General features: G+C 37.7%; 3 protein-coding genes across 4 annotated transcripts; all 3 read left to right on the forward strand.

The window, feature by feature from the left end:
• The first annotated feature begins 1,939 nt into the window (after positions 1 to 1,939).
• On the forward strand, positions 1,940 to 5,626 carry LOC131431797 (zinc finger protein 28-like). The gene is made up of 3 exons (XM_058597688.1): positions 1,940 to 2,189; positions 2,240 to 4,741; positions 4,796 to 5,626. The coding sequence occupies exons 1-3, from the start codon at positions 2,034 to 2,036 to the stop codon at positions 5,261 to 5,263; spliced, it is 3,126 nt and encodes a 1,041-aa protein (XP_058453671.1). The 5' UTR covers positions 1,940 to 2,033; the 3' UTR covers positions 5,264 to 5,626.
• Positions 5,627 to 7,945: 2,319 nt separating this feature from the next.
• LOC131431803 (ubiquitin carboxyl-terminal hydrolase 14) lies at positions 7,946 to 20,476 on the forward strand. The gene is made up of 8 exons (XM_058597698.1): positions 7,946 to 8,103; positions 8,229 to 8,404; positions 8,460 to 8,564; positions 8,622 to 9,013; positions 9,081 to 9,237; positions 9,297 to 9,362; positions 19,609 to 19,903; positions 19,971 to 20,476. Exons 1-8 carry the CDS (start codon positions 8,088 to 8,090, stop codon positions 20,303 to 20,305), a joined length of 1,542 nt encoding a protein of 513 aa, XP_058453681.1. The 5' UTR covers positions 7,946 to 8,087; the 3' UTR covers positions 20,306 to 20,476.
• Positions 15,814 to 19,532, forward strand: LOC131431804 (transcription factor YY2-like). 2 transcript variants are annotated; one of them, XM_058597700.1, is made up of 3 exons: positions 15,814 to 16,892; positions 16,968 to 17,612; positions 17,709 to 19,532. In XM_058597700.1, the coding sequence occupies exons 2-3, from the start codon at positions 17,003 to 17,005 to the stop codon at positions 18,239 to 18,241; spliced, it is 1,143 nt and encodes a 380-aa protein (XP_058453683.1). In that variant the 5' UTR covers positions 15,814 to 16,892; positions 16,968 to 17,002; the 3' UTR covers positions 18,242 to 19,532. The 2 variants fall into 2 exon arrangements, with proteins under 2 accessions (XP_058453683.1, XP_058453682.1); XM_058597699.1 differs by having other exon boundaries at positions 15,818 to 16,892; positions 16,968 to 19,532.
• Positions 20,477 to 22,454: the final 1,978 nt, after the last annotated feature.

Here is a 22,454-nt window from a genome sequence, read left to right on the forward strand (position 1 = left end):
CACACAGACATTGCTCAGCTCGTTGAACTGAGTCGAATGGTATATGACACTCGGACCTCCGGGCTCAGTTCAAAAGTCGGTTTTCACAGTGATTGCATAACCTTTCTATATGAGAAAGGCAAAAAGAAGGTTTAATGTGAAGTTTAGAGACAAAACCGATACTTTTTGCTGAGTACAGGTATTATTTGCACTTCAGGGTATTTTAAAGACTGGGAGCTAGATGAAGGAAGGGTACCAACGAATGGGGAGGGGGGTGTTGGTAAGAAGGTGCAAATGATAAATTGTTTATATGATCGAACATAACTCCGAAACAACTTAATAGATTACCACCTAACTTGGCACAAGTAATTCTTGCTGTTCATTGGTTGCTGTAAGGGATATTTTAAGGAGGAAGGTGGGTGTAGTAAGTGTTCAATAACAGAAGAAATTTGAGGCAATATGTTTCGAATTTTGCGAAACCTACATTTTTCAACAAGCACAGATATTTAATACGACTAAGAGATGATCGTAAAGTTATTTACACGCGTGAAACGATAGCAAATGTATAGTAAAGAAGCTCGATATAATTCCATAACAACTCACTAAATTAACACCAAACTTGGCACAGGTACTATTCGCAATTCAGAGGTTGTCATAAGGGTATTTTTTATTTTTCTTGGTGAGCTTAGTTATTCATTGCAGAGGTGAACAGAAGGGTAGAGCTTGTAGCAAGTGTCTTGAAAAAGGGGTGTTGATTGTAAAATGTATTTTATTTGTCGACAAACGAGGGGAGCCGGAAAATTTAGACTAGAACGGGGTCTTGAAAATCAATTTTCATCTTCCATTTTTTGAAAGATGAGCTAGAATTTCAATGGGTAGGACTATTTGTTGAATTTTTTGCGGTCTTGCCTTCACAAAACATTTCCGAACAATACCGGGTAATTCAGCTAGTTGACTAAACATTAAATTTTTAGAATGATCTGACCCATGCATGGAACACGCTGAACAACAAATGGAATGATAATTGAGATTGAGATTTTTATAGAATCAAAATTTCTAAGCAAAATTGCAGGATTTTGTAGCATTTACATAAACTAACAGACATGACAGTATGAGTAAATTCTTATAAAAATAATTTTTCGTGATACACTAGTTCCACCTATATTGTACTGCGCGAACTATTTACTATCTGTACACCCCTTGTGTTATGTAAAAGTTTTTTTTACTAGTTGGTTTCCCCTCGTTTGTCAACACCGATCAGCTGCTTGTAGGGATGCCTGATTTCATCAAAATATTTGAAAATGAATCGTCATAATAAATTATTGAATTACGTTGATAATATATTTAACTTTTTCGCGATGTTGGAAGGTAACCATTTATTTGACTCAACGTTGTTCATCTAGACTATTTTTTATTGTGTTGGTAGTTTTCACCCGAAACCCCGGCAGACCAGAAGCAAAATAAAATATCGTAACAAAACGGGTTCGATTTTGTATTGCGTTGGAAGATGAGAAGTAGGCACAATTATGTATATAGTTTTGACAATATGTATTAAATCTGTATCCTGCATGAAATTCGCATGGACGTATACAAATCAATACATTACAGGTAATTCTGTATGAATGGCAACTCTGTTGGTAAATGAAAAAAATAAACCCAGTCTAGATGACTGACAGGATGTTTTTGATAGGGTAACGTGGCGCCATCATGACACATGTGAGTACTGTCCCAAATAAAGGAATATTCGAAATAACCGTTAAAATGATTGAAGAATCTAATTTGAGTGTCCTGTCTGTTAGTCTGTGGCATTTATTCGTAGGAAAGAGAAACTCGATTTGTTTACTTTTGTATGATTCAACCTTTGAAAAACATCTGAAATATGATAATCTTTATAACTAGTTACATTCTTCGAAGCGTATATGATTTCAGTGCCATTCTGAAATCTGGCATCACTGTACGAATGCGATGTATAAACAAACGCGATGGTGATTTTAATAATACGGGATTTTTGAGTTTGTTTCATTCTCTAGTCTTTATAGTGTTAATTTCGTAGAATGGCGCAGCTTAAACACGACTCTCTTATCGTTCTACGACGTCCAAAGGTGTGTCGAGTTTGTCGTGCCCCAGACAATGATGATCTAATTTCTGTACAGTTGATACAAGAAAACGTCTCCATATCAAGGATGATTGAGGATTTGTCAGGAATACAGGTATAAGTTTGCATCTCGCAATGAAATCTTCATAAACAATCAAGTTTCAGGTGGTAGCGGACAAGAATTTGCCACAAAATGTTTGTCTGGCGTGTTTGGATCGAGTGCGAAACGCGTATCAGCTGCGGTTGCAATGTATTCATTCAGACCAACGGTTGCGAGATGAGTTCTACGGCAGTGTTGTCGACGCCAAGGAAGATTCAGAAGGCACGGTAAAGTTGGAAATCGAAGCTTTGGACCTAGGATTACTGGAATATGAAGAGATTGATGAACAAGACTTCACACAAGCACAACACATTGAACTGTTGGAAAAAAGAGATTTGCTGCAATATTTGAACGAGTCAAATTGCCAATCTCATGAAGAACGAAATGTTTCTGACGAAGAATTAATTGCTATATTAGCCCCAGAAGAGAGCGAATACGAAAAACGACCTAGTTATATGTATTTGAAACATTATGATGAAACAGAATATGAAGTCGTGCAGCAGAATGAATACTATGAATGTATTAAATTTATCGTTTTTCAATGTTGCGGCTGCCCAGAACGGTTTCCAGGAAATAGTGATCTGCTGGCGCATGGTCAATTGGTTCATAGGAGGAAACAAAACATCACAACTGATGAGTTTTATGGCTGCCCCATATGTTTCCGCCAGTTCACCAAACAGAATGATTTGTTATCACATAGGCGTCAGAACGACGGTGATCGCTACCATTGCCAAGAGTGTGACCTACTGCTAGATAGTCAAAAGCGCATGATTGATCATTTGGAGCATAATCATTCGATACCTCTTAGCACCAAGGAGTCCTACATTGAAAATAGTGATCAGGAGGAAGAATTTGTTCCTCTTTTGACCTTGGCTTCGTTTGACAATAGACAATATAAATTGATACCAACAGATCAGGGCTATGATCTAGTGGAATTTACTTGGTTCCTCTGCTGTGGATGTAAAAAACTGTACGAAACAAAGCAAGAACTCGAAAAGCATTCGAAAGACACCCATGCTGCTGAGCGAAATGAACTGGACGAAGACTTTCCGTTCGAGTGTTGTTTTTGCTATCAGCGTTTTAGCGAAAAGGCCACCTTAGAGTGTCATCAGGATATTGCCAATCAACGAAGAATAGCATGTCGGATGTGTAAGGCATTGTTCGAGGATAAGAGCACGCATCGAAAACATTTGATCGATTACCACGGATTGACAGTTCCGGTCAGACGAAACGACAGCGAAGCTGTGCCAGAAGAACTGGAAATGGAATGTGAAGGTAATGTAATGATGGATATTAAAAAGGAAATGGAATTAAAAGTTCTCGAAAGCTTAAGTGAAGAAGAAAGTATGCAGGAAGTGGAGTTTATTGAAGATTTCTCCGAAAGCGATGATATGGATTCGGAAGAGGATTATTTAGAAGTCTCCAGCAGCGTCCAATTGAAAGCTAGGAATGTCAATAAATATTTACCAACCAGGCAACGGAAGGAGATGGGTCTGGTGCCAGGGAACGCACTTCGTGTTATCGAAGAACTAGATGGATATAACATTGTTGAGATATTGAAACAACGTTGCTGCCGATGCTTAGAGTTTTTCGATTCACTAGATGAGCTGAATGAGCACACCAAAGAGCATATGGTACAGTCGATAGCAGAAAACCAAGCTTCCGCTAAACCAATCAAATACCAGTGTGAGTTCTGCTTAAAATCATTCGATATCGCTATGGTATACGTGTTACACAAGAGGATCCGAGAACAAAAGCAATTTTATCAATGCCGATTGTGTGAGTTTGTACTCGATTCCGAATCGCGACTGAAAAATCACATGATGCACAACGAGAAACATGCAAAATTTTTCAACTTAACTCGGGAAGACGTCAGTGACCGATACACTTCCGTACAGTTACCTGGTGCCCGTTGTTGTGGGTGCGGTCAATACTTCGATAATGAATCGGCACTAGCGGAGCATTCCCGAACGGTCCACCCAAGGGATCGTAAAAAAGTTAACCAAAAACGAACACATGCCTGTGCGGTGTGTGACAAACGTTGCAACAATCAGGCCGCAGTTGATGCTCATCAGAAAAAGAATGGCAGTACGGTTCAGTACTACTGCAAATTGTGTGACTTCGAAACGCCCAGTAAAGCGAGAATGTTGAAACATTTGTACAGTTCGATTCACAACCAAGCAATGCCATCGATTGAGGTGAAAAATGTAGAGGTTGGCGTCCGCAAGGCAGGGACGCTTCGTTACTGTTGCTTCGACGGTTGCCACATTCCTTTTCACGATTTTAACAAGTTGCAGGAACACGTCAATTCAGTACATCAAACTGAGAAAGAAGCAAACGTTGCCACAATCGACATCCATCATAACAGCAAATCGCAGTGCGACTGTTGTTTCCGAATATTTCAAAGTGTAACATTGCTGAGACAACATCAGTTATTCACTCAGCGCAAGTCGAAAAGCTACGTGTGTTCAATATGTGGAGTAGCTAAAAAAAACAAAACAGCGCTCACTGTTCACGAGATGATGCACACCGGCGAAAAGCCTTATGCCTGTACAGTATGTGACAAGGTATGATCATTTTTTTTTCTTTGTTGGAATCTTCGATAACCAATTTATTTGCAGAGATTCAGTTCGCCCACAATTCTGACCTCTCACATGAAATGTCATGTCCCGAAACAGTACCAATGTCCCGAGTGCGGTGACAAATTCGCCCGTGGGGAGAATCTCAAGCGCCACATTCGCTATCGACATTCGGAGGCCACGTACTGCTGTACATACTGTCCCCGTAAACTGAAAACGCATGAGGCGAAAGCGCTTCACGAAAGGTCTCACACGGGCGAGAAACCATTTACGTGCCGTACGGAGGGTTGCGATAAACGGTACGCCAGTATCACCGACCGTAGGCGTCATGAAATGGCCAGCCACACCGGCGAGCGACCTCATAAGTGTTCCTACTGTTTGGCGTCGTTCGTACGGAAGCGCCAGCTGACCCTTCACGAACGGAAGCACACCGGGGAACGACCTTTTGTTTGTAACAGCTGCGGAAAAGCGTTCATAGATGCGCCACTTTTGAAAAAGCATACCTGCTAAGTGAATCTGTTGATGTTATCAGGCATAGCAACAATTCTTGTCCATATATTAAATGTATATACGTCAAGGATTTTATTACGCTTCACAGTCATTTACGTCTGTGGTTTTCTCATAGATAATAAAGTAACCTTTAATTTTTTGAAACAAATTAATATTACTGTTTGTCGCCATTGATCGAGTCGCCTTTTTCGTTGTGGTCCTCTTCTTATGCCCACCGAATCAGACTCAGGGGAACTTCCCACAAGTGAGGCTATCCTTGTGGCTAGGCTTGAGGTCCAGGAACCAAGTATATATAAGATGGAACCAAGTATATATAAGATGGAACCAAGTGTGAAAAGTTTGTTTCAATAATAAATTGCAAAAAGGCAGGTGGGTAATGTCACAGACATAACCGGATTTTCTGTTTCAGAGAAATATTGCAACGTATTGAATAGATTACATCAGCTTGACTGATTTTTATGTACGATTCTGATATAAAATTATGCATATTTTCATGTAATTATGGTGATGTGAGACATTTAATAATTTGTTTCGATGTAGTGCTTTTAGTTAGAAATGGATGTATTTTCTTCCATTAGCTATTGTGGTTGTGTTGAATGCGCAGACAACATGCATTTTAGGAGCATTCACGCACCCATTTTACACCAGACGGCGCTTTTGGTGTCACGGGCTGCTGAATTACGTTACTATTAAAGTGGTGAATCTAGATGTATTTTATTTATGCATAAACTGAAGTCTCCAAAACGTATTCAAACCAATGCACTCAATGCATTTTTCTTATTATTTTTTTATTCTTTTTATTTAAAAAATTTTGCTATGGATCTGTTATTTATTTATATTATTATTTGTTATTAAAAAAGATTTGTTATAGATCTCGTTGTCACCCCGTTGTCTAGGAGGAGAGGAGCTTCCATTCTCCTCCTGCGAGTATTGAGGGGCATTTTGTTCGTGGTTCGTCTCGACATCCATTGCCGCATCGGTGATATTATTGTTAATTTCCGTCTTCTTTCAGTTTTCTCTATTGTTCTTAGTCTTGAGTTCGTTGCTATGGGATGGTGGGGCAAGACTGCCAGAGGGGCAAGTGTGCCACCACTACCATTTTCACATAGAATGAGCATTTATCATAAATATACACATTTGGGTTTGTTCATTGAATGTCCACGATATAATTTCATATTGATTCTATTTTTCTCATTTATTCATTTGATCTCGTGAAATCCAAACAAACCAGATCTTGCAATTAGCACACAGAAAATACAAGAACGAGATCTTACAAAATAAGAGTTTTGCAATTATTCTCCATTTGCTAGGGTTTCATTTCAATGTCAGATCATTGGTATACCTTTTAGTTGAATATTTGTTAAAAATTGAATATCGATAATTGGTTTATTAGTAACATAGTACAATGATTTTGCAATCGGTTCATAACGGGCACGTTTGCTATATTGCTATGGGGCAGGTGTGCCATAACAGATGATGAACAAACCTAACCTCAAAGTCGATCAGTGTTGAAACGAGGGCACTCATGAAAGTACTTCATAGGCGTATCAATTATCAAAATCAAGTGTTACTTTATTGTAGAAACACGAAAATTCTTAGCATGGTACACTTGCCCCACCATCCCTTAGTTGCACCTTGTTGTACACAGGTAATGAAAAGTTCTATTCATTAAATCAATTTGTATAACTCTCTTTCTTTCCTGTTCACTTTAGGATATTTATCATTTTGTGTGTAAATAATTAGTCCATCGAAGTGGAATAAACAAACCAAAAAAGCTGTAATTTTTTGTTTTGAAAAAACTGTTCCAGATTCAACAAGAACATATGAAACGTTAAAGAACTATTGAATTAGTTTGTCATTTACGAAATCGATTCAGTTGTTTTCATAGATAATGATCAACACCATGCTTTTATTTTGTGATCCTAAAAGAAATATGAGCTCATTGAATTTATGCGGATGCTTCTTTTACGCCTTATAACCGCTATCAGCAGAGATTGATTGGAAAGATTGCAATACTAGATCCGATTACTTTTAGCTTTGTTTTTATTTTGTGGTTCTGAAGCAGCAGCAGTTCAAAAAAAACTATTTCCTTCACTAATGTATCTTTTTCACAGTTACGATTAACTCTCACTCAGGACCGAGATCGCCAAAATTTCTCCCCAAAGTGGTTGTTCTCAGATGGTTTATGGGCCTCTATCAAAAAATGAATGCATGAAATTTTGATCATTCGAACTAAGGCTGTGAACCATTTCGCGGTTAATTTTAACTTTTGGGTCAAATCTGACACTTGAGTGGTTATTTTGTGTCGAGTAGTTAGATTTACCTAAAACTGCGGCCCATTTCAAAATTTGACGGACGGGTTTTGGGTTTATTTTCCATTGGAATTAATTTCAACTAAAGAACTAATATTAGAATTTTAATTGCAAGATTTTTTTCAGTGTCGGAAAATAACCATCGATCTGTCAAGAATAACCATGCTCTCGAGCAGGGTTATTTTTGACAACATCAAATTAACCGCTCGAGTGTCAGATTTTAACCAAAAGTTAAAATGAACCGCGAAAAGGTTCGCAGCCTAAGTATTCTCAAATATATGTATTTCTTCCTTACCGTGTATGTGACAATATCGCAGTTTCGCTCCCTCCTGTTTAAATAAATGAATTAATATTTAGCTGTCATAAAGTCTGTCAAAATAAATAATCCGAAGGACCGTCATTATTCGCAAATCATCTATCCACTTTGTTTCGTGTGCTGTTACTGTTTTTAGTGAAATCTAGGATAAATTTTAATACTCAGCATTTAAATTAACTTATTCTTCTGGGTAACAATGCCTTGCTACACAGGTATGTATATTGTCTTTCTAAAATATTGCGATTCATTGAACAATTCTATAAAATTTTGAATGAGGTTAGAATAAATCCTTTTTTGTATATTCAAGCGAAACTGTAACACTTGTTTATTTTTTCAGTAAAAGTTAAATGGGGAAAAGAAAGCTTTCCAAATGTTGAGGTTAACACTGACGAAGAACCTATGCTTTTCAAAGCCCAACTCTACGCGTTAACGGGAGTACAGCCCGAGAGACAAAAGATTCTCTGCAAAGGAATCAGTCTGAAGGATGATGAGTGGAATATGTCAATCAAAAATGTACAAACTTTTGTCGATGTCTTCGAGTAAATATTCATTTTAAACTTAATTCTAGGGCGCCACACTCTTGCTGTTAGGAACAAGAGAGGAGGTTCCCCAAGAACCAGTTGAGAAACCTAAATTCATTGAAGACATGAACGAAAGTGAACTAGCCTCGGCTGTAAGTCTGGCCTTCGCTATTTGTTCTACTAGTTGCAATATTTTTCCTTAATTATAGTTGGAGCTACCTGCGGGGTTGACGAATCTTGGAAACACATGCTACATGAATGCTACGCTGCAATGTCTTAAGTCTGTCCGTGAATTGCGAAACGCTTTGAAAGATTTCAAGGAAACGTCGGGTGGTTCATCAGGACTGGCCGATCTCGCTTCACCTGGTGCCATTACACTATCTATGCGAAATCTTTTCGATGATATGGAACGAAGCGATACCGTTACACCGGTGCTTTTCCTACAGCGAATGCACATCGCATTCCCAAACTTTGCTCAAACGGGCGAGAATGGAACCTATCGTCAACAGGACGCCAACGAATGTTGGTCTGAGTTGTTGAAAATGCTTCAGCAAAAGTTGCCACCGTCGAAAGGTGACTGTGATCAAGTTGTCAAGCATAAGTACGATAATGGAGATTCGATCAGCTTTTGTTCGGTAAAATACCTACTAACGCGTATTTTTTTTTAGTTCATTCATCGATCAATGGTTCGGTGGTACTTTTGATGTTGAAATGAAATGCACCGAAGCGGATGATGAACCTGCTAGTAAATCGAAAGAAAACTTTCTCCAGTTAAGTTGTTTCATTTCCACCGAGGTTAAGTATATGCATTCAGGAATAAGATTGGTAAGTTTAATTTGTTTGCGAGTAATCCACAAAGAATTACAAAAGATTTCACTTTGCAGAGATTGAAGGAACAACTTACAAAAAGATCCCCAACGCTGGAACGTGATGCCGTGTATACTAAAACGGTAAGCATAGCTATATTGTGAAAATTTACAATTTTATTACCCGTTCGTAATTAGCGCTAAGTACTAAGTTTTCATGAGAAAACTTGTAGACCTTCGAACACAGGATAGGCATAATCTGTTCTTTTTGATTTGTATTTTTTTGTATCCGACGATTCATAACGCTTGTGTTTGGGTTCAGAATTGAAACACTCAACGCCAATTTTGTGTTCAAGTATTGCTTGCATGCAATTACAGTGTTGTGTACGGGACCGATCCGATCACGATGACATTAAAAATGCAATTTTCAAACTTACCCATTGAAAGATTTAAATTTGAAAACTATAATAACTTGTAAGACACTATCTGGGTAGTCTAGAGCTAAAGTATGACATTAGTTTTTAATCCTGTTTGTTAAACCCGAAAATATTCGAAATAATACACCCAAACCTCCATTTACGTACTTTATATATGTATATTTGTATACTTATAAGTACGCATGTGAGCAAGTATACGTATTTCTTAATACATATAAATATTGGTGAAGTAAAAGAGATCATTTATATGTATAAATATATATACATATATGCAGACGGGTGAATGTTTAAGCATACATACATACATATATAAGGTTCGTAAATGGAGGTTTAGGTGTATGATTTGGAAAAAAAAATCAACATACCGGGAATAACCATTTTTGGTTTTAGAACCTGCAATTACTACTTTTATCGCCAAGTGCTTTCAAGAAGTGTTTATAATAATATATTGAAAACCTTTTGGCGAACTTCCACTTTCGTTCATGAATGGAGATTTCATGTGAATATTTAAAACACTGGCTCATATTAACGGATTTCTACTTTTTCTTATAACTTCATTTCTTTAGAAAACTACGGAAAATTGAAATTGAAAATTATTCAGGTGTAATCATATATCATATGTGCTGTATTTTCCGTTTATACACTGATAAAAATCGACACGTTGGTTCGCAGTGTTTAACACTTCATTTCGCCGCATTATCCGGCAGCCATATTCCTATTGAATGCATGATAATTTGTTATTGAAATGCCATCAATTAGAAATTTGGTTTCTAATAACATGCTAAATATGATTTATTCCACGTAAATATTTTATACAGATTAGTTTTGTTTTCTCGACGACTGACAAAAAAAAATTTTTGTGTATGAACAATACGATGGTATTTGACGATCCACAATTTCATTGTCTGAAAACACATCCTATGAGTCATTTAGATTTTTAAGTGCGACTAGAAACATAAAATTCATGTAGAGAAACACTTTTGAAAGTGTTGATTTTCAGCAGTGCAAGTCCATTCAACGTAACATGATCGCAAATGAGCTCAGAAATAACTGATCCTGTGCGAAATTTGAAGTACAATTTATGCTAAACCAACTCTGATCGACTTGCATGAACGATACAAAAACGAGTCGTTCCATTCTGAATTTATAAAAATAAAGAGGTGGAACTACATTTAATTAGTGGATCAAATCTAGTGCAAGAGCCAGAAACCGCTCTCTTGAATTTTAAAATGACTAGAAACGTCACTTTTCAAATCCTTCTTGATAATCGACAAAATCGTCATCTTGGATTTGAAAACAACTAGGCGATCGACCACAATTAGGTTAAAGCCGATGCAGTGGAAGTCGTTATCTTTTGAAGTTTATTAGTCAAACACCAAATATAGCATCATCTTTGGTTTAGAAATACCGTGAATGATTAATTTCCAATGTTTATGGTACTGTTCAGTTACCATATGATAAATTTTCTAATGAATTTCGACAAACCGAAGTCGATTGGATTTTAATAAGACTAAGAATAACTGTTGACATTCATTCATCAAACCGTACTCTGATTGACGCGTTCAAACATTAGTCAGTTCAATGCAATTCACTAAAAAGTACTTATAAATAACAACTAGTTTTGCTATGTTCGTTTGATTGTAATGCTTTCGAACCTATTGATTGTTAAATAATATAAACCCATCTACAAATCACCTAGTTCCCTCCCATTGGCTTGACGGTATTGCAAACATCATCACATACAATCAATTAGACAATTTGATAAATATACGCGTTACAGCTTTTAGTTCCATAATTGAATTAAATGAATAAGATATGGAACGAATTAAATGAATGTTGATTGCATTACGCTCCAACATCCGGGGTTGGAGAGGCCGGTAGGGCTTAACTTAGCTCTTTTTATGTTTTATTTTCATACTACCGGCCCTTATTACCAGTGTGAAGTGGAAATTAAATGGAGTGAACGTATCCCAATTGGGTTTCACACGATGACAACAAATGAACGGTGAATCGAGTCCATAGTTGATGTCTATTGGTGGTTTGTGTACAATGGATTACTGTGGAATGAGATAGAATATTGTAGAATAGAACAAAATAATAATGACTTAACCAAGGGGCAAACCACTGATAGCTGTCAAACGATGTTCATCCAGTTTGTATTGTGAGGATGTATCGTTTGGGACCTGATGGGTGAGAAGATGTGTGAGTGAAATGTAAGAGTAAGTGCATGGAAGAATGGTAAAAAAGGCCACTAACGATCGACCATTAGAAGTAGAGATGGGCAATCCGTTCGCGAAAGGTTGAAATTATTGATCAATAGTTCTTTGTTTAAGAACGGTATTTCTATAATAAAGGTGCGACATTACGAAACCTGCTTCGAGTGACCTTTTTCTTTGTATTTTGCTCGCTAGACCTAAGCTCTCGTGTAGTCTTTGCAGAAACATACAAAGAACGAGCGAAATAACGAAAGAACTAGTTCTTTTGATTTAACTTTTTAGTTCTGAACGGTTCTTTCAAAATGAACGGTTTTGCCCATTACTACATTAATCCTTACAATGGTCCTGTCAAGTTGTGACCTGTTTGGCATTCAGTCACTACATAGGAGAAGTGCTACAGTGGCTGAACTTTTTTTTTAAATGAACGGTTCTGCCCATCACTAATTAGAAGAGATAGAAATTAGGTAACGGTACCCCCATTCATCTCAAATCCATTAGTCATTTCATATACGAGAACCATTAGTTTTAGTGAGATCTGTTATCTCTGTTTGATAGATTAATTTCAGAAGTAACATGAAATTTGGAGCATTTTGTTTTCTGATTTTCTTTATGCTTGGCATCATTGCTCGCGTACCTTGCCAAAGTTTTTTCTTTTCACGATGTGCGGGTAGCAACAGCAAAATGAGCCAATCAGAAACTGGTCCATTTTGGAACAGAAGCAGCCCCCCAGTTGTCAGGTCTTGTCCTAGGTTAGTTTGGCTACACTCTGGAAAAATGAGTAGTAAAATCATAAAGCAAATCTTATGTTTCATCAAAAATCACAATTTCAAAAAATTAATATAAAAAATAAACCTCTATTATAATGTTTATAATTCTGCAATATACATCTCATCTGTTATAGTTTTCATACGAACAACAATTCCACAGTATATGAGAGAAGTTATGTTTGTCATAGAAATTTCGCACGAGTCCCTAAAAATTGTGTATGAATTTCATAATTCCAATTTTTGTGCCTTCATAGAGCGGTATTATGATTTGCATACGATATCCTTGTGACTAAAAACCATACGATATCATTATGAAATACCAAATATTTTTTGCCTGAGTGTATGCCTATTTCAGATCGAATCAAAATCATAATTCTCGATTGATTTTTCAATAGGGCGTATAAGCAAGTGACAGTTTCTCTTTGTATACTTTCTCTTCTACAGGGTGATTTTTTAAGAGCTTGAGAACTTTTTTAAACAATAAAACGCATAAAATTTGCAAAAATCTCATCGGTTCTTTATTTTAAACGTTAGATTGGTACATGACATTTACTTTTTGAAGATAATTTCATTTAAATGTTGACCGCGGCTGCGTCTTAGGTGGTCCATTCGGAAAATCCGCTTTTTTATCGACAAATTTTGTTCAGCGATGAGGCTCATTTCTGGTTGAATGGCTACGTAAATAAGCAAAATTGCCGCATTTGGAGTGAAGAGCAACCAGAAGCCGTTCAAGAACTGCCCATGCATCCCGAAAAATGCACTGTTTGGTGTGGTTTGTACGCTGGTGGAATCATTGGACCGTATTTTTTCAAAGATGCTGTTGGACGCAACGTTACAGTGAATGGCGATCGCTATCGTTCGATGCTAACAAACTTTTTGTTGCCAAAAATGGAAGAACTGAACTTGGTTGACATGTGGTTTCAACAAGATGGCGCTACATGCCACACAGCTCGCGATTCTATGGCCATTTTGAGGGAAAACTTCGGAGAACAATTCATCTCAAGAAATGGACCGGTAAGTTGGCCACCAAGATCATGCGATTTGACGCCTTTAGACTATTTTTTGTGGGGCTACGTCAAGTCTAGAGTCTACAGAAATAAGCCAGTAACTATTCCAGCTTTGGAAGACAACATTTCCGAAGAAATTCGGGCTATTCCGGCCGAAATGCTCGAAAAAGTTGCCCAAAATTGGACTTTCCGAATGGACCACCTAAGACGCAGCCGCGGTCAACATTTAAATGAAATTATCTTCAAAAAGTAAATGTCATGTACCAATCTAACGTTTAAAATAAAGAACCGATGAGATTTTGCAAATTTTATGCGTTTTATTGTTTAAAAAAGTTCTCAAGCTCTTAAAAAATCACCCTATATTAATTACCAAGCGGTTCCCACGTTTATCACTCAACTCTTTGCATGAAATGATACCCGAAACTTTCGACTTTTAAACACAATCGTGATATCAAAGAAAATCTTTTTAATCACATCACAAAAATCGAAAGAGAGAGTGATGAAAGAGAAACTGTCACTTGCTTATACGCCCTATTGAAAAATCAACCGAGAATTCTATTGACTGTGTACAGGGAACCTTTTCAATTTTCACATAGCTTGATAGTATAATCTGGCAGCACTGCACATGACTAGCTTGTTTTGTTTCATAGGGGTGGGTGGAGGGGCACGGTTTATTTGCTTGTGAACTTTCGTAGTTATCCGGCAAACATAAAATATACAGGAACTTGATAAAAAAATAATCAATACTTTGCGTTGAATGGTTGAGATTTTTTTCGCCCTTTTCATGATACCTCAATATTATACTTCAATCGAAAACTACCTCAAAGGTACTGCTTTTCCTTTAGATGCTCATTTGTACAGAATCAAAACATGTGGCCATGTTGGATTAATTGTCACCAACGGACGCCATGTTCCTTTCGAACAAGAATATTTACTGAGCGAACTTTGTCTCAAAAAGAGAAGAACGCTACGAAGCTTTGTCTCTTTCGAATTTACAAGATTGTGCAATACAGAAGGTAACCCATTTTATGAGCATGAAATATTTCAGTATGCAGCGAATATTGATGAACATGACCAATTCAGAATAGACCGTTTTTTACTCAACGCAATTGTTGATCAAGGTTAGATTGCAAAACGATTGTATCTTTGATTATGAATAAAATACAAGAATTATTCATTGAGCATTAGCGACTTTCATTAGAAAACTGGCAAGTAACATCAAGAAAAATGTCTGTATCTCGTTCAATGAATCAGCATTTACAGACAAATTGCGTATGCGTTGAAAACATCTTTTTTTCACAATCGCCTACAAAGAATATACGAATTATCTAATATTTGACTCTTTTCTACAATTTGCTCTTGCCTTTGTTATAGAAAAAAACAAGCATACCAACCAACAGCGAGAGTTTTGCTTGATAATCTGTTGACAAGATACTTTTTTTCTATATTTACTACTATATACTATTCGATTATAGAGATTTTTCCCAGAACTTATCCATCATGCTATACTCCTCCTTTTTGTGTTGTCCTGGAGACGGCTAAGACCAATATCGGTTCATCTTGCCTCCTATCCCTCTTTTGTTGAGATTAAAACTCACTTTTCAGTATATTTTTGCGTGCGCCTTATGAAAACTGGAGTGTCTGTATGTAGAGGGACTAACACACTGATAGTTTGGAACAAATAGTTTCGGTTCCAACAATCAACCTGTCGACCTGTCAAGAACAATGTAAAGCTTTCGAGACATTTCGCATAACGTACCATTATTACGGATGAAAAGTCGTCACTCTACTTACAGACATTCTAAACTACTTTACCTAAATATTGTTATTGAACGAAACCTTGAGTGGAAAATACTCATAATCGCGGGAAGTGCTTGCAGCAAATTTTGATATTATATAACAAGGTAAAAATTTTTTGTCGGGAAATTGAAATTCAACTAAAAACATCAAGTACTTCATACGAAATCATGAAACTTTGTCTTTGTTCTAATGTATCGGCGTAAACATTTTAAAAGCGTCTAAAAGCAATTGACAGATTCTCTTTGTTTACTCTTTCTTTCGACTCTATCTTCGTTGTCATACAAATGTGCGTTGAATATCTGGTAATTTGAAAAATAAAAATAAAAATTAACGAATTATAAACAGAAGAGAAAGTACACAAAAAGAAACTCATTGGTTTATGTGATCCTATATGAATCACGTCGATAAATGTATGTTCGTAAATGTAAATGTATAAATGTATAATTTTCTGTTTCAATTTGATTTAAAACAAAAATGGCATTTTATTAACTTTAATATTATATTGCTTCGAAGCGATCGGTTTTTGAGTATGATGACTTATCACGCATTTGTTGTGATAACGGCAAGTCACCCTATCAATATATACTTTGAAAAACAATTGATCGTTTACTGTAATTTCATTTTAGCGAACACCGATTCCTTGGAAATATACACTTTAAAAAAAAATTGCTCGTTTACTGTAATTTCATAGTAATTTTAGCGAACACCAATTCCTTGGAATTTCCTATTCAAAGTTGATGTTTACAAATAATTCATCTGCCGTTTTCATGTGTAGGTGGTTTTTGATCCCACGTATGATGTATTTTTCGTTGGGCGTGCACTAAATGATTGAAATATTTCAACAACTTTAGAAACATTTCCATTATTTGACCGGTACTGAGTAAAAGAGAGCCAAACAGAGTAAAGGCCGAGTTAGGGAGCTTTTTCGAATATTTCCAAGCAGCTTCATGGGCAAGGCCTGTAAGACCGAGCTCGTTCGCAAAAGAGAAGAGACAACGACGACGACGGCAGACATCTTTGTTTCTTGCGGACGAGTTTAGTTTCAAATTTTTGCATTTTTGCACCTTCCTGAAAGTGTTTTGCAGTGCTAAAGTGCGCTCAGTGGGTGATTTTGATTGGGGAAAGTCAATAGCGTTGGTTATTGGAAGTGCAAAGACGCGTAAAAAGTGAAAATAAGTAGGGTAGAAAAGTGTAAATTTCTTTCAAGTGTATTGAAGCAGAAAGTGGACTAAGGTAGTTGCCTTTACACGAAGGGGTGAAACGGGAGCGTGCGGCGGAAATTTTTCGCAGGTTTCTGGCTAAAAGAGAATTTGTACGTATGCGTCTTGATATATATGAGTTGATAGAAGAGAGGCAGCAGCAAACATCAACAAAAGCAGACTAGGTGTTCAGAGCGAATCAACAAAGGGAAGCGCAGGGAGCGCAGCAGCTGCCGCTTCTATTTCGGGTGAGGAACCTTACAAAAAGCTGGAGTTCACGCATATATAGACATATTTTATGAAGCTGTTCTTTTTCTACGCAGACGGAGCTGGAAGCAAACTGGGTTGAAAACGAGAAATGTCCTCCCATCAGGATATAATGTGTGAGGTGGAAATATCAGATTCCAACATAGTGGAGGTAGTGGACGATGGTCACTTTGGATCGGCAATCGGATATGAGCAGTACGAGGTAGGAGTTGGAGATGACCAATACGAAGAGGTGACTTGTGAAACAGAAGATTCTCAGGGATTGATGATGCATCACATAGAGGATGACGAGGAGATCCTTCACCAAGAGGCCGATATACAAGCTCACGAGGAAGTGCTGGACTCGTCCGGTGATCCAATGTGCGTATACGGAGACATCAATTTGGAAAACGAAATCTATATAGAATCAACACCTGGCCCAAGTTCAAGAAAACGAAAATCAGGAATGAAACAGCCACGTATAGTCAACCGGATCAGAACTAACGATATTCACAATTTGACTGCTGTTGAAACATTGGATGTCAATCAAAAGCCTCGACGCTGGGAACAGAAACAAGTACAAATCAAAACGATGGAGGGTGAGTTCAGCGTTACAATGTGGGCGTCTGGAACCGATGACGACGATGGTTCCAATCCGGAACCTGACCCGGATTACACAGAGTATATGACTGGCAAAAAGATAACTCAGGATTGCGTCCCAGGTATTGATCTGTCCGATCCTAAGCAACTGGCAGAATTCGCAAGACCCTTTCATAAAACTAAACTTAACAAATTGTTTAATGCTTCAACGTCGACAGGAATGTCTTCAAAAGCAGGTGCCACCGGAGGAGAGTCATCCGATCGAAATATTGCATGTCCCCACAAAGGATGCAACAAAATGTTTCGGGATAACTCAGCTATGCGAAAACATCTTCACACGCACGGTCCGCGGGTGCACGTTTGTGCCGAATGTGGAAAATCGTTTGTCGAAAGCTCGAAATTAAAACGTCACCAGCTGGTCCACACTGGCGAAAAACCATTCCAGTGTACCTTCGAGGGCTGTGGAAAACGTTTTTCGTTGGATTTCAATCTCCGAACTCACGTAAGGATACATACCGGTGATCGGCCATACGTTTGTCCTTTCGACGGTTGCAACAAGAAGTTCGCTCAATCCACCAATCTCAAGTCCCACATCTTGACACACGCCAAGGCAAAACGGAACAACAGCGGTAGTGGTGGCGGAGGTAGTCGGAACAATAATGTGATGACCATTCTCCCGCCGCAGTCGTTTGTGAAGATGGAAACGGTTGAAATCGATAACGATTCGCAGTACATAGTTTACACCGATTAGGACGTCGGTACAGAATTTACAGAACACATCTCAGGAGGAGACCGATAATGAATAGACCGAGCCAGTGTGCGAATTAGTAAGCGCAATGGTCTATTTGTACATTAAAAATATTTATCCCCCCTGCAGGGAGGGGATTCAGACGATTCTTAACATTTCTTTCGTTTCACAATGGTGGAATTGTACGATATGAGATAGAACTAATAGAATTAGGCGAAAGTTTCGCGCAGTTCGAAGCAGGAATTACGAATGAATGTGGGGAAACTTTCCGTTCTATTTTAAATTTTATTCACTGTAAATAGCTTGAAAAGTCACCTTCAAAGTTGGTTGTATTTAAAAAAACCTTTCTTGCAGTTTTTTTTCCCAATGGTCTCCCAACTTATCTTGATTTAGAGATAACTTTGCATTAGAGATTAGTCTTATTTTGTTCTTTTTATATCAGCAGCGATTGATAGCGAGAGCTTGGTTAGGAGAGAAAGTAGACAAAGAATTATGAGAGTACGAGAAATAAATATCTGTCTATTATATTTTTAAAATAACACAAAAAAGGAAAACAACCTCTAAGCAGTAGTGTATATTAAATTTTCGCGAATTGGAAGAATGAGTCCAATTTTGGTATTTTGTGAATGAGCACAGCGTGAATTAGGTGTGCAATTCCGGTAGAACACAGGTGCATTATAGGGCAACTTTTCAAGAAGTGTATCAGATGCATTCTTCTAATAAAAGAAAATATAATGGAAAATAGTTTCGTTTGGAAGCATCAGACAGTTGCAAGCCATGCAAGAAAGAAACAATAACATCTAGAAGCAAATTTTACACCTTTCTTCGTTGCCTATTGAACTTGTTCTTCAGTTCTACGTTCTGAAATTGTACTCGACCGAGATCAATATAACATGTTTTGTGCAGTGTTCCTTCTGTCATGCTATTAGAACTTATACGAACGTAGCTGCGGCTCACGAAAGCCAAGAATTATGAGAAGCATCAGTTCAGCATGATCATACAAAAGTGCGTGAAAGCGAATGTCGTGATTATTAGTCTGTAAGAACAATTTCTACTCTTAATTAAGGTGGTTTATTTTAAACAATAAAAATTGAGGAACAACAATATCTGCAGACAAAAAAGCGCAATTGATTTATTATTGATTGTAAACAGGAAAGAAAAAATATTCTACGGAAAAATACCCGGTTAAATGAAACATTAGCGGTATGAATTAAGCTACTATCCTTACACAACTGTAGTTAAAAGTTAAGGATAATATGAAAAAAATGTGGAAAAATAAACAAAAAATACCAAATCGTGACGTATTCTTTTTAATCATATTCCCGAGTAGGACTCAATAATCAAACTAATGGAGCAAATCTTGATTTCAGTCACTAATAAGCCGCCTTCCAGCTTATCTGACCGTGCAGTTCGTGCGGTTCCAGTATAAAGGCAAGGAAGGAATCAATGCGAAGGTCCTGAAGGATATTAAATTCCCGATGGAGTTCGATGCTTTTGAATTGTGCACACCGGAACTACAGGCCAAACTGTCGCCGGTGCGAGCTAAATTCAAGGACATTGAGGATGCAGAACTGGAGCGCAATCTGAAAGGAAAGAACAAAAGTAAGGCGGACCTTGAGAAGGAAAAACCGAAAACAATCGCTCAGCCGTACTGTTTTGAAGATGGTAAATGATCTGTTTTTTTTTCTGTTTCCTATGTGCAGTACAGCAGTGTAATGACGATTCATTTCAGATTTGGGAAGCAACAACAGTGGATATTACACACTACAAGCAGTGCTAACTCACCAGGGTCGGTCTAGTTCTTCCGGTCATTATGTGGGTTGGGTGCGCCAGAAGGGAGACCAGTGGATCAAGTTCGATGACGACTACGTTTCCCCGGTCGACACGGATGCAATTCTAAAGCTATCTGGCGGGGGTGATTGGCACTGTGCTTACGTACTGGTGTACGGGCCGAAGATACTGGAACTACCAGCGGATGACGAAAAGACTGCTACTGATGCTGCCGGTGGAGATGGCACCACTACGACTACGGACACAGCATCAAGTGAGAAAATGACTGTCGACTGAACCGTCTGCTTATTCGTTTTGTTTGAACGGGATGGAGTGGTTTCGCGTTTTGCTTTGCTCTATATCTGTGTATATCTGTCACGATTGCGTAATTGGATTTAATGACGAAATAGCCACTCGATAGATAGCGTTGAAAGGTACACATTTTTTCAAATAAACAAATGAACAACATCAGTCATATTTCATTTTGAAAATAAACTAATCGAGGTCCATCAATAGGTAAGTATTGAGCACTGCCAAGCAGAAGCAACGTTTATTCTATTTCTATCACAAATCCACTAGTATTGGACCCCAAAAAATGACCTTTACTCTGTTACATTCCAGAGTTTCTCTTTTCTTAATTTCGATTACAATATTTTTTTAATGTTTTAAACTTGATTGGTTCATTTTTGCTAAAATATCCCTTCGTTCAAGATACATATTAAAATAAAAAACTTTTATTGATTTTTCGAGAGAATCCTCTCTCATGAATTTCTTTTAGCTTCTAACAATAGTTTTATCTGGTTATGTTTGTTTTCTTTTTTATATTATTGGTGATCTTTGAGACTTTGATTGATAGAAATCATTTCTCGCGAAAATTCATTAAAATTACTATTAATAATGTAGATAAATCTGCTTCACTAGATGAATAAAGGAATATTTGGTATGAATAATAATCTCTTTCTTGATAACCGATAGTAATACTTAATTTTGGTTACGTGTAACACTCCAAGCTATTACAAGAAAATCCGATGTTTTTTTTTCTCGGTGGCTGGCTGCCGTGATAAACTTATTTGAAGATATTCACCCTTATTCTTCTTTACGCCCGTATCGACCATACGACGAACGGATACTTTCGAAAAAAAGTAAAGCCTTGGTGTTACATTCCTGTAGTGGAATTTGACCTTCTGTTTCAACAAACTTCGCAGTCGATTCAGAGTGTACAGAACCAGTGCATGACTAGTGCTACGATTCTACTGACACTACGAATCCTTTCAGGTCGGGGCTCGAACATACGACAACTGGTTTGTAAGACCAGCATGCATTGAACCGCCAACCCGGGACAACAACGGATACTTTCGAACGAATACGAATGAGTCATTCTTGTTTTCTTGCTTACCTTACCTAACAGCTATAGGCCTGGGGTGTCCTTTGCTGTATCAAGCATACGTCTCCACATAACTCGGTCCATGACTGCTCGTCGCCAGCCACTCAAGGCACGGATGCTGCTGATATCACCCTCCACTTGATCGATCCACCTTGTTCGCTGCGCTCCTCTTCTGCTTGTACCAGTCGGATTAGATTCATCTACACTGGGCTGGTGGTGGGAGGCATAGTGTTTCTTCCCTAGAGCCTCTTCCTCTCATGTATTTTGTTTTTGACGCATTTATGGCCAGTCCGATACGCCTAGCTTTAGCTTTCAGTCCGATGTAGGTTTCCGTCATCTTCTCAAGGTTACGTGTTACAATCACCCTCATTCTTGTTTACGGCCGTATGCGATACGTTCGAAAGTATAGCAAATTCGTATTCCCGTTTACGTTCGAATCAATCACACTTTTAAACATCGTACATGCATAAAAACAACGCCCATCCAACTTTAAACTATCAGTTCTGGTACAGATTTGAGTTGTAAATAAAAATCTTTGATATCATTTGTTATTTGACTTGTTTTTTTCATTGATTTTGTATCATCATGTTTGCTTACGTCCGTATCGACCATACGACGAACACATGCTTTCGAACGAATGCGAACAAGCCATTCTTGTTTTCACTCGAACGTGTACGTACGCGACTCCTGTGCAAAAGAAGGATCGGTAGCGCAGGTAGTTTTTTAAGGAAGATTGCAAGCATCAAGGAAGTGACGAATGCTACATAATAAATAAATATCGTACTCAGGACCAATTTTATTCAAGTCGGTAAATAAAATTTTCAAATTAAACTTCGTGCAAAGTAAAAAAAAAGCATTTGAAATAGCAGTCCGATCAGTAGTATCTGCGAAAAATATGTTGAATTTTTCTTGCAATTTTGTCATGTTTTCGATAGCCTACATATTTATTTCATTGGTAAAATCATGCATTTAATATAAAACAAAGCATGTTTACCCATGGCGTATTTTCCATAAAGTACTTAATAGATGCAAAATTGATGCGTAAAAACTTTGAACCTCGCA

Source organism: Malaya genurostris, chromosome 2 (assembly GCF_030247185.1).
Source record: "Malaya genurostris strain Urasoe2022 chromosome 2, Malgen_1.1, whole genome shotgun sequence".
NCBI lineage: Eukaryota > Metazoa > Arthropoda > Insecta > Diptera > Culicidae > Malaya > Malaya genurostris.

Coding starts and splice junctions, on each gene's coding strand:
- LOC131431797 (XM_058597688.1), top strand. CDS start 2,034: ATGGCGCAGCTTAAACACGACTCTCTTATCGTTCTACGACGTCCAAAG. Junction 2,190..2,239: donor AGGATTTGTCAGGAATACAG/GTATAAGTTTGC, acceptor ATCAAGTTTCAG/GTGGTAGCGGACAAGAATTT. Junction 4,742..4,795: donor CCTGTACAGTATGTGACAAG/GTATGATCATTT, acceptor ATTTATTTGCAG/AGATTCAGTTCGCCCACAAT.
- LOC131431803 (XM_058597698.1), top strand. Junction 8,405..8,459: donor GGAATATGTCAATCAAAAAT/GTACAAACTTTT, acceptor ACTTAATTCTAG/GGCGCCACACTCTTGCTGTT. Junction 9,014..9,080: donor GATCAAGTTGTCAAGCATAA/GTACGATAATGG, acceptor ATTTTTTTTTAG/TTCATTCATCGATCAATGGT.
- LOC131431804 (XM_058597699.1), top strand. CDS start 17,003: ATGTCCTCCCATCAGGATATAATGTGTGAGGTGGAAATATCAGATTCC.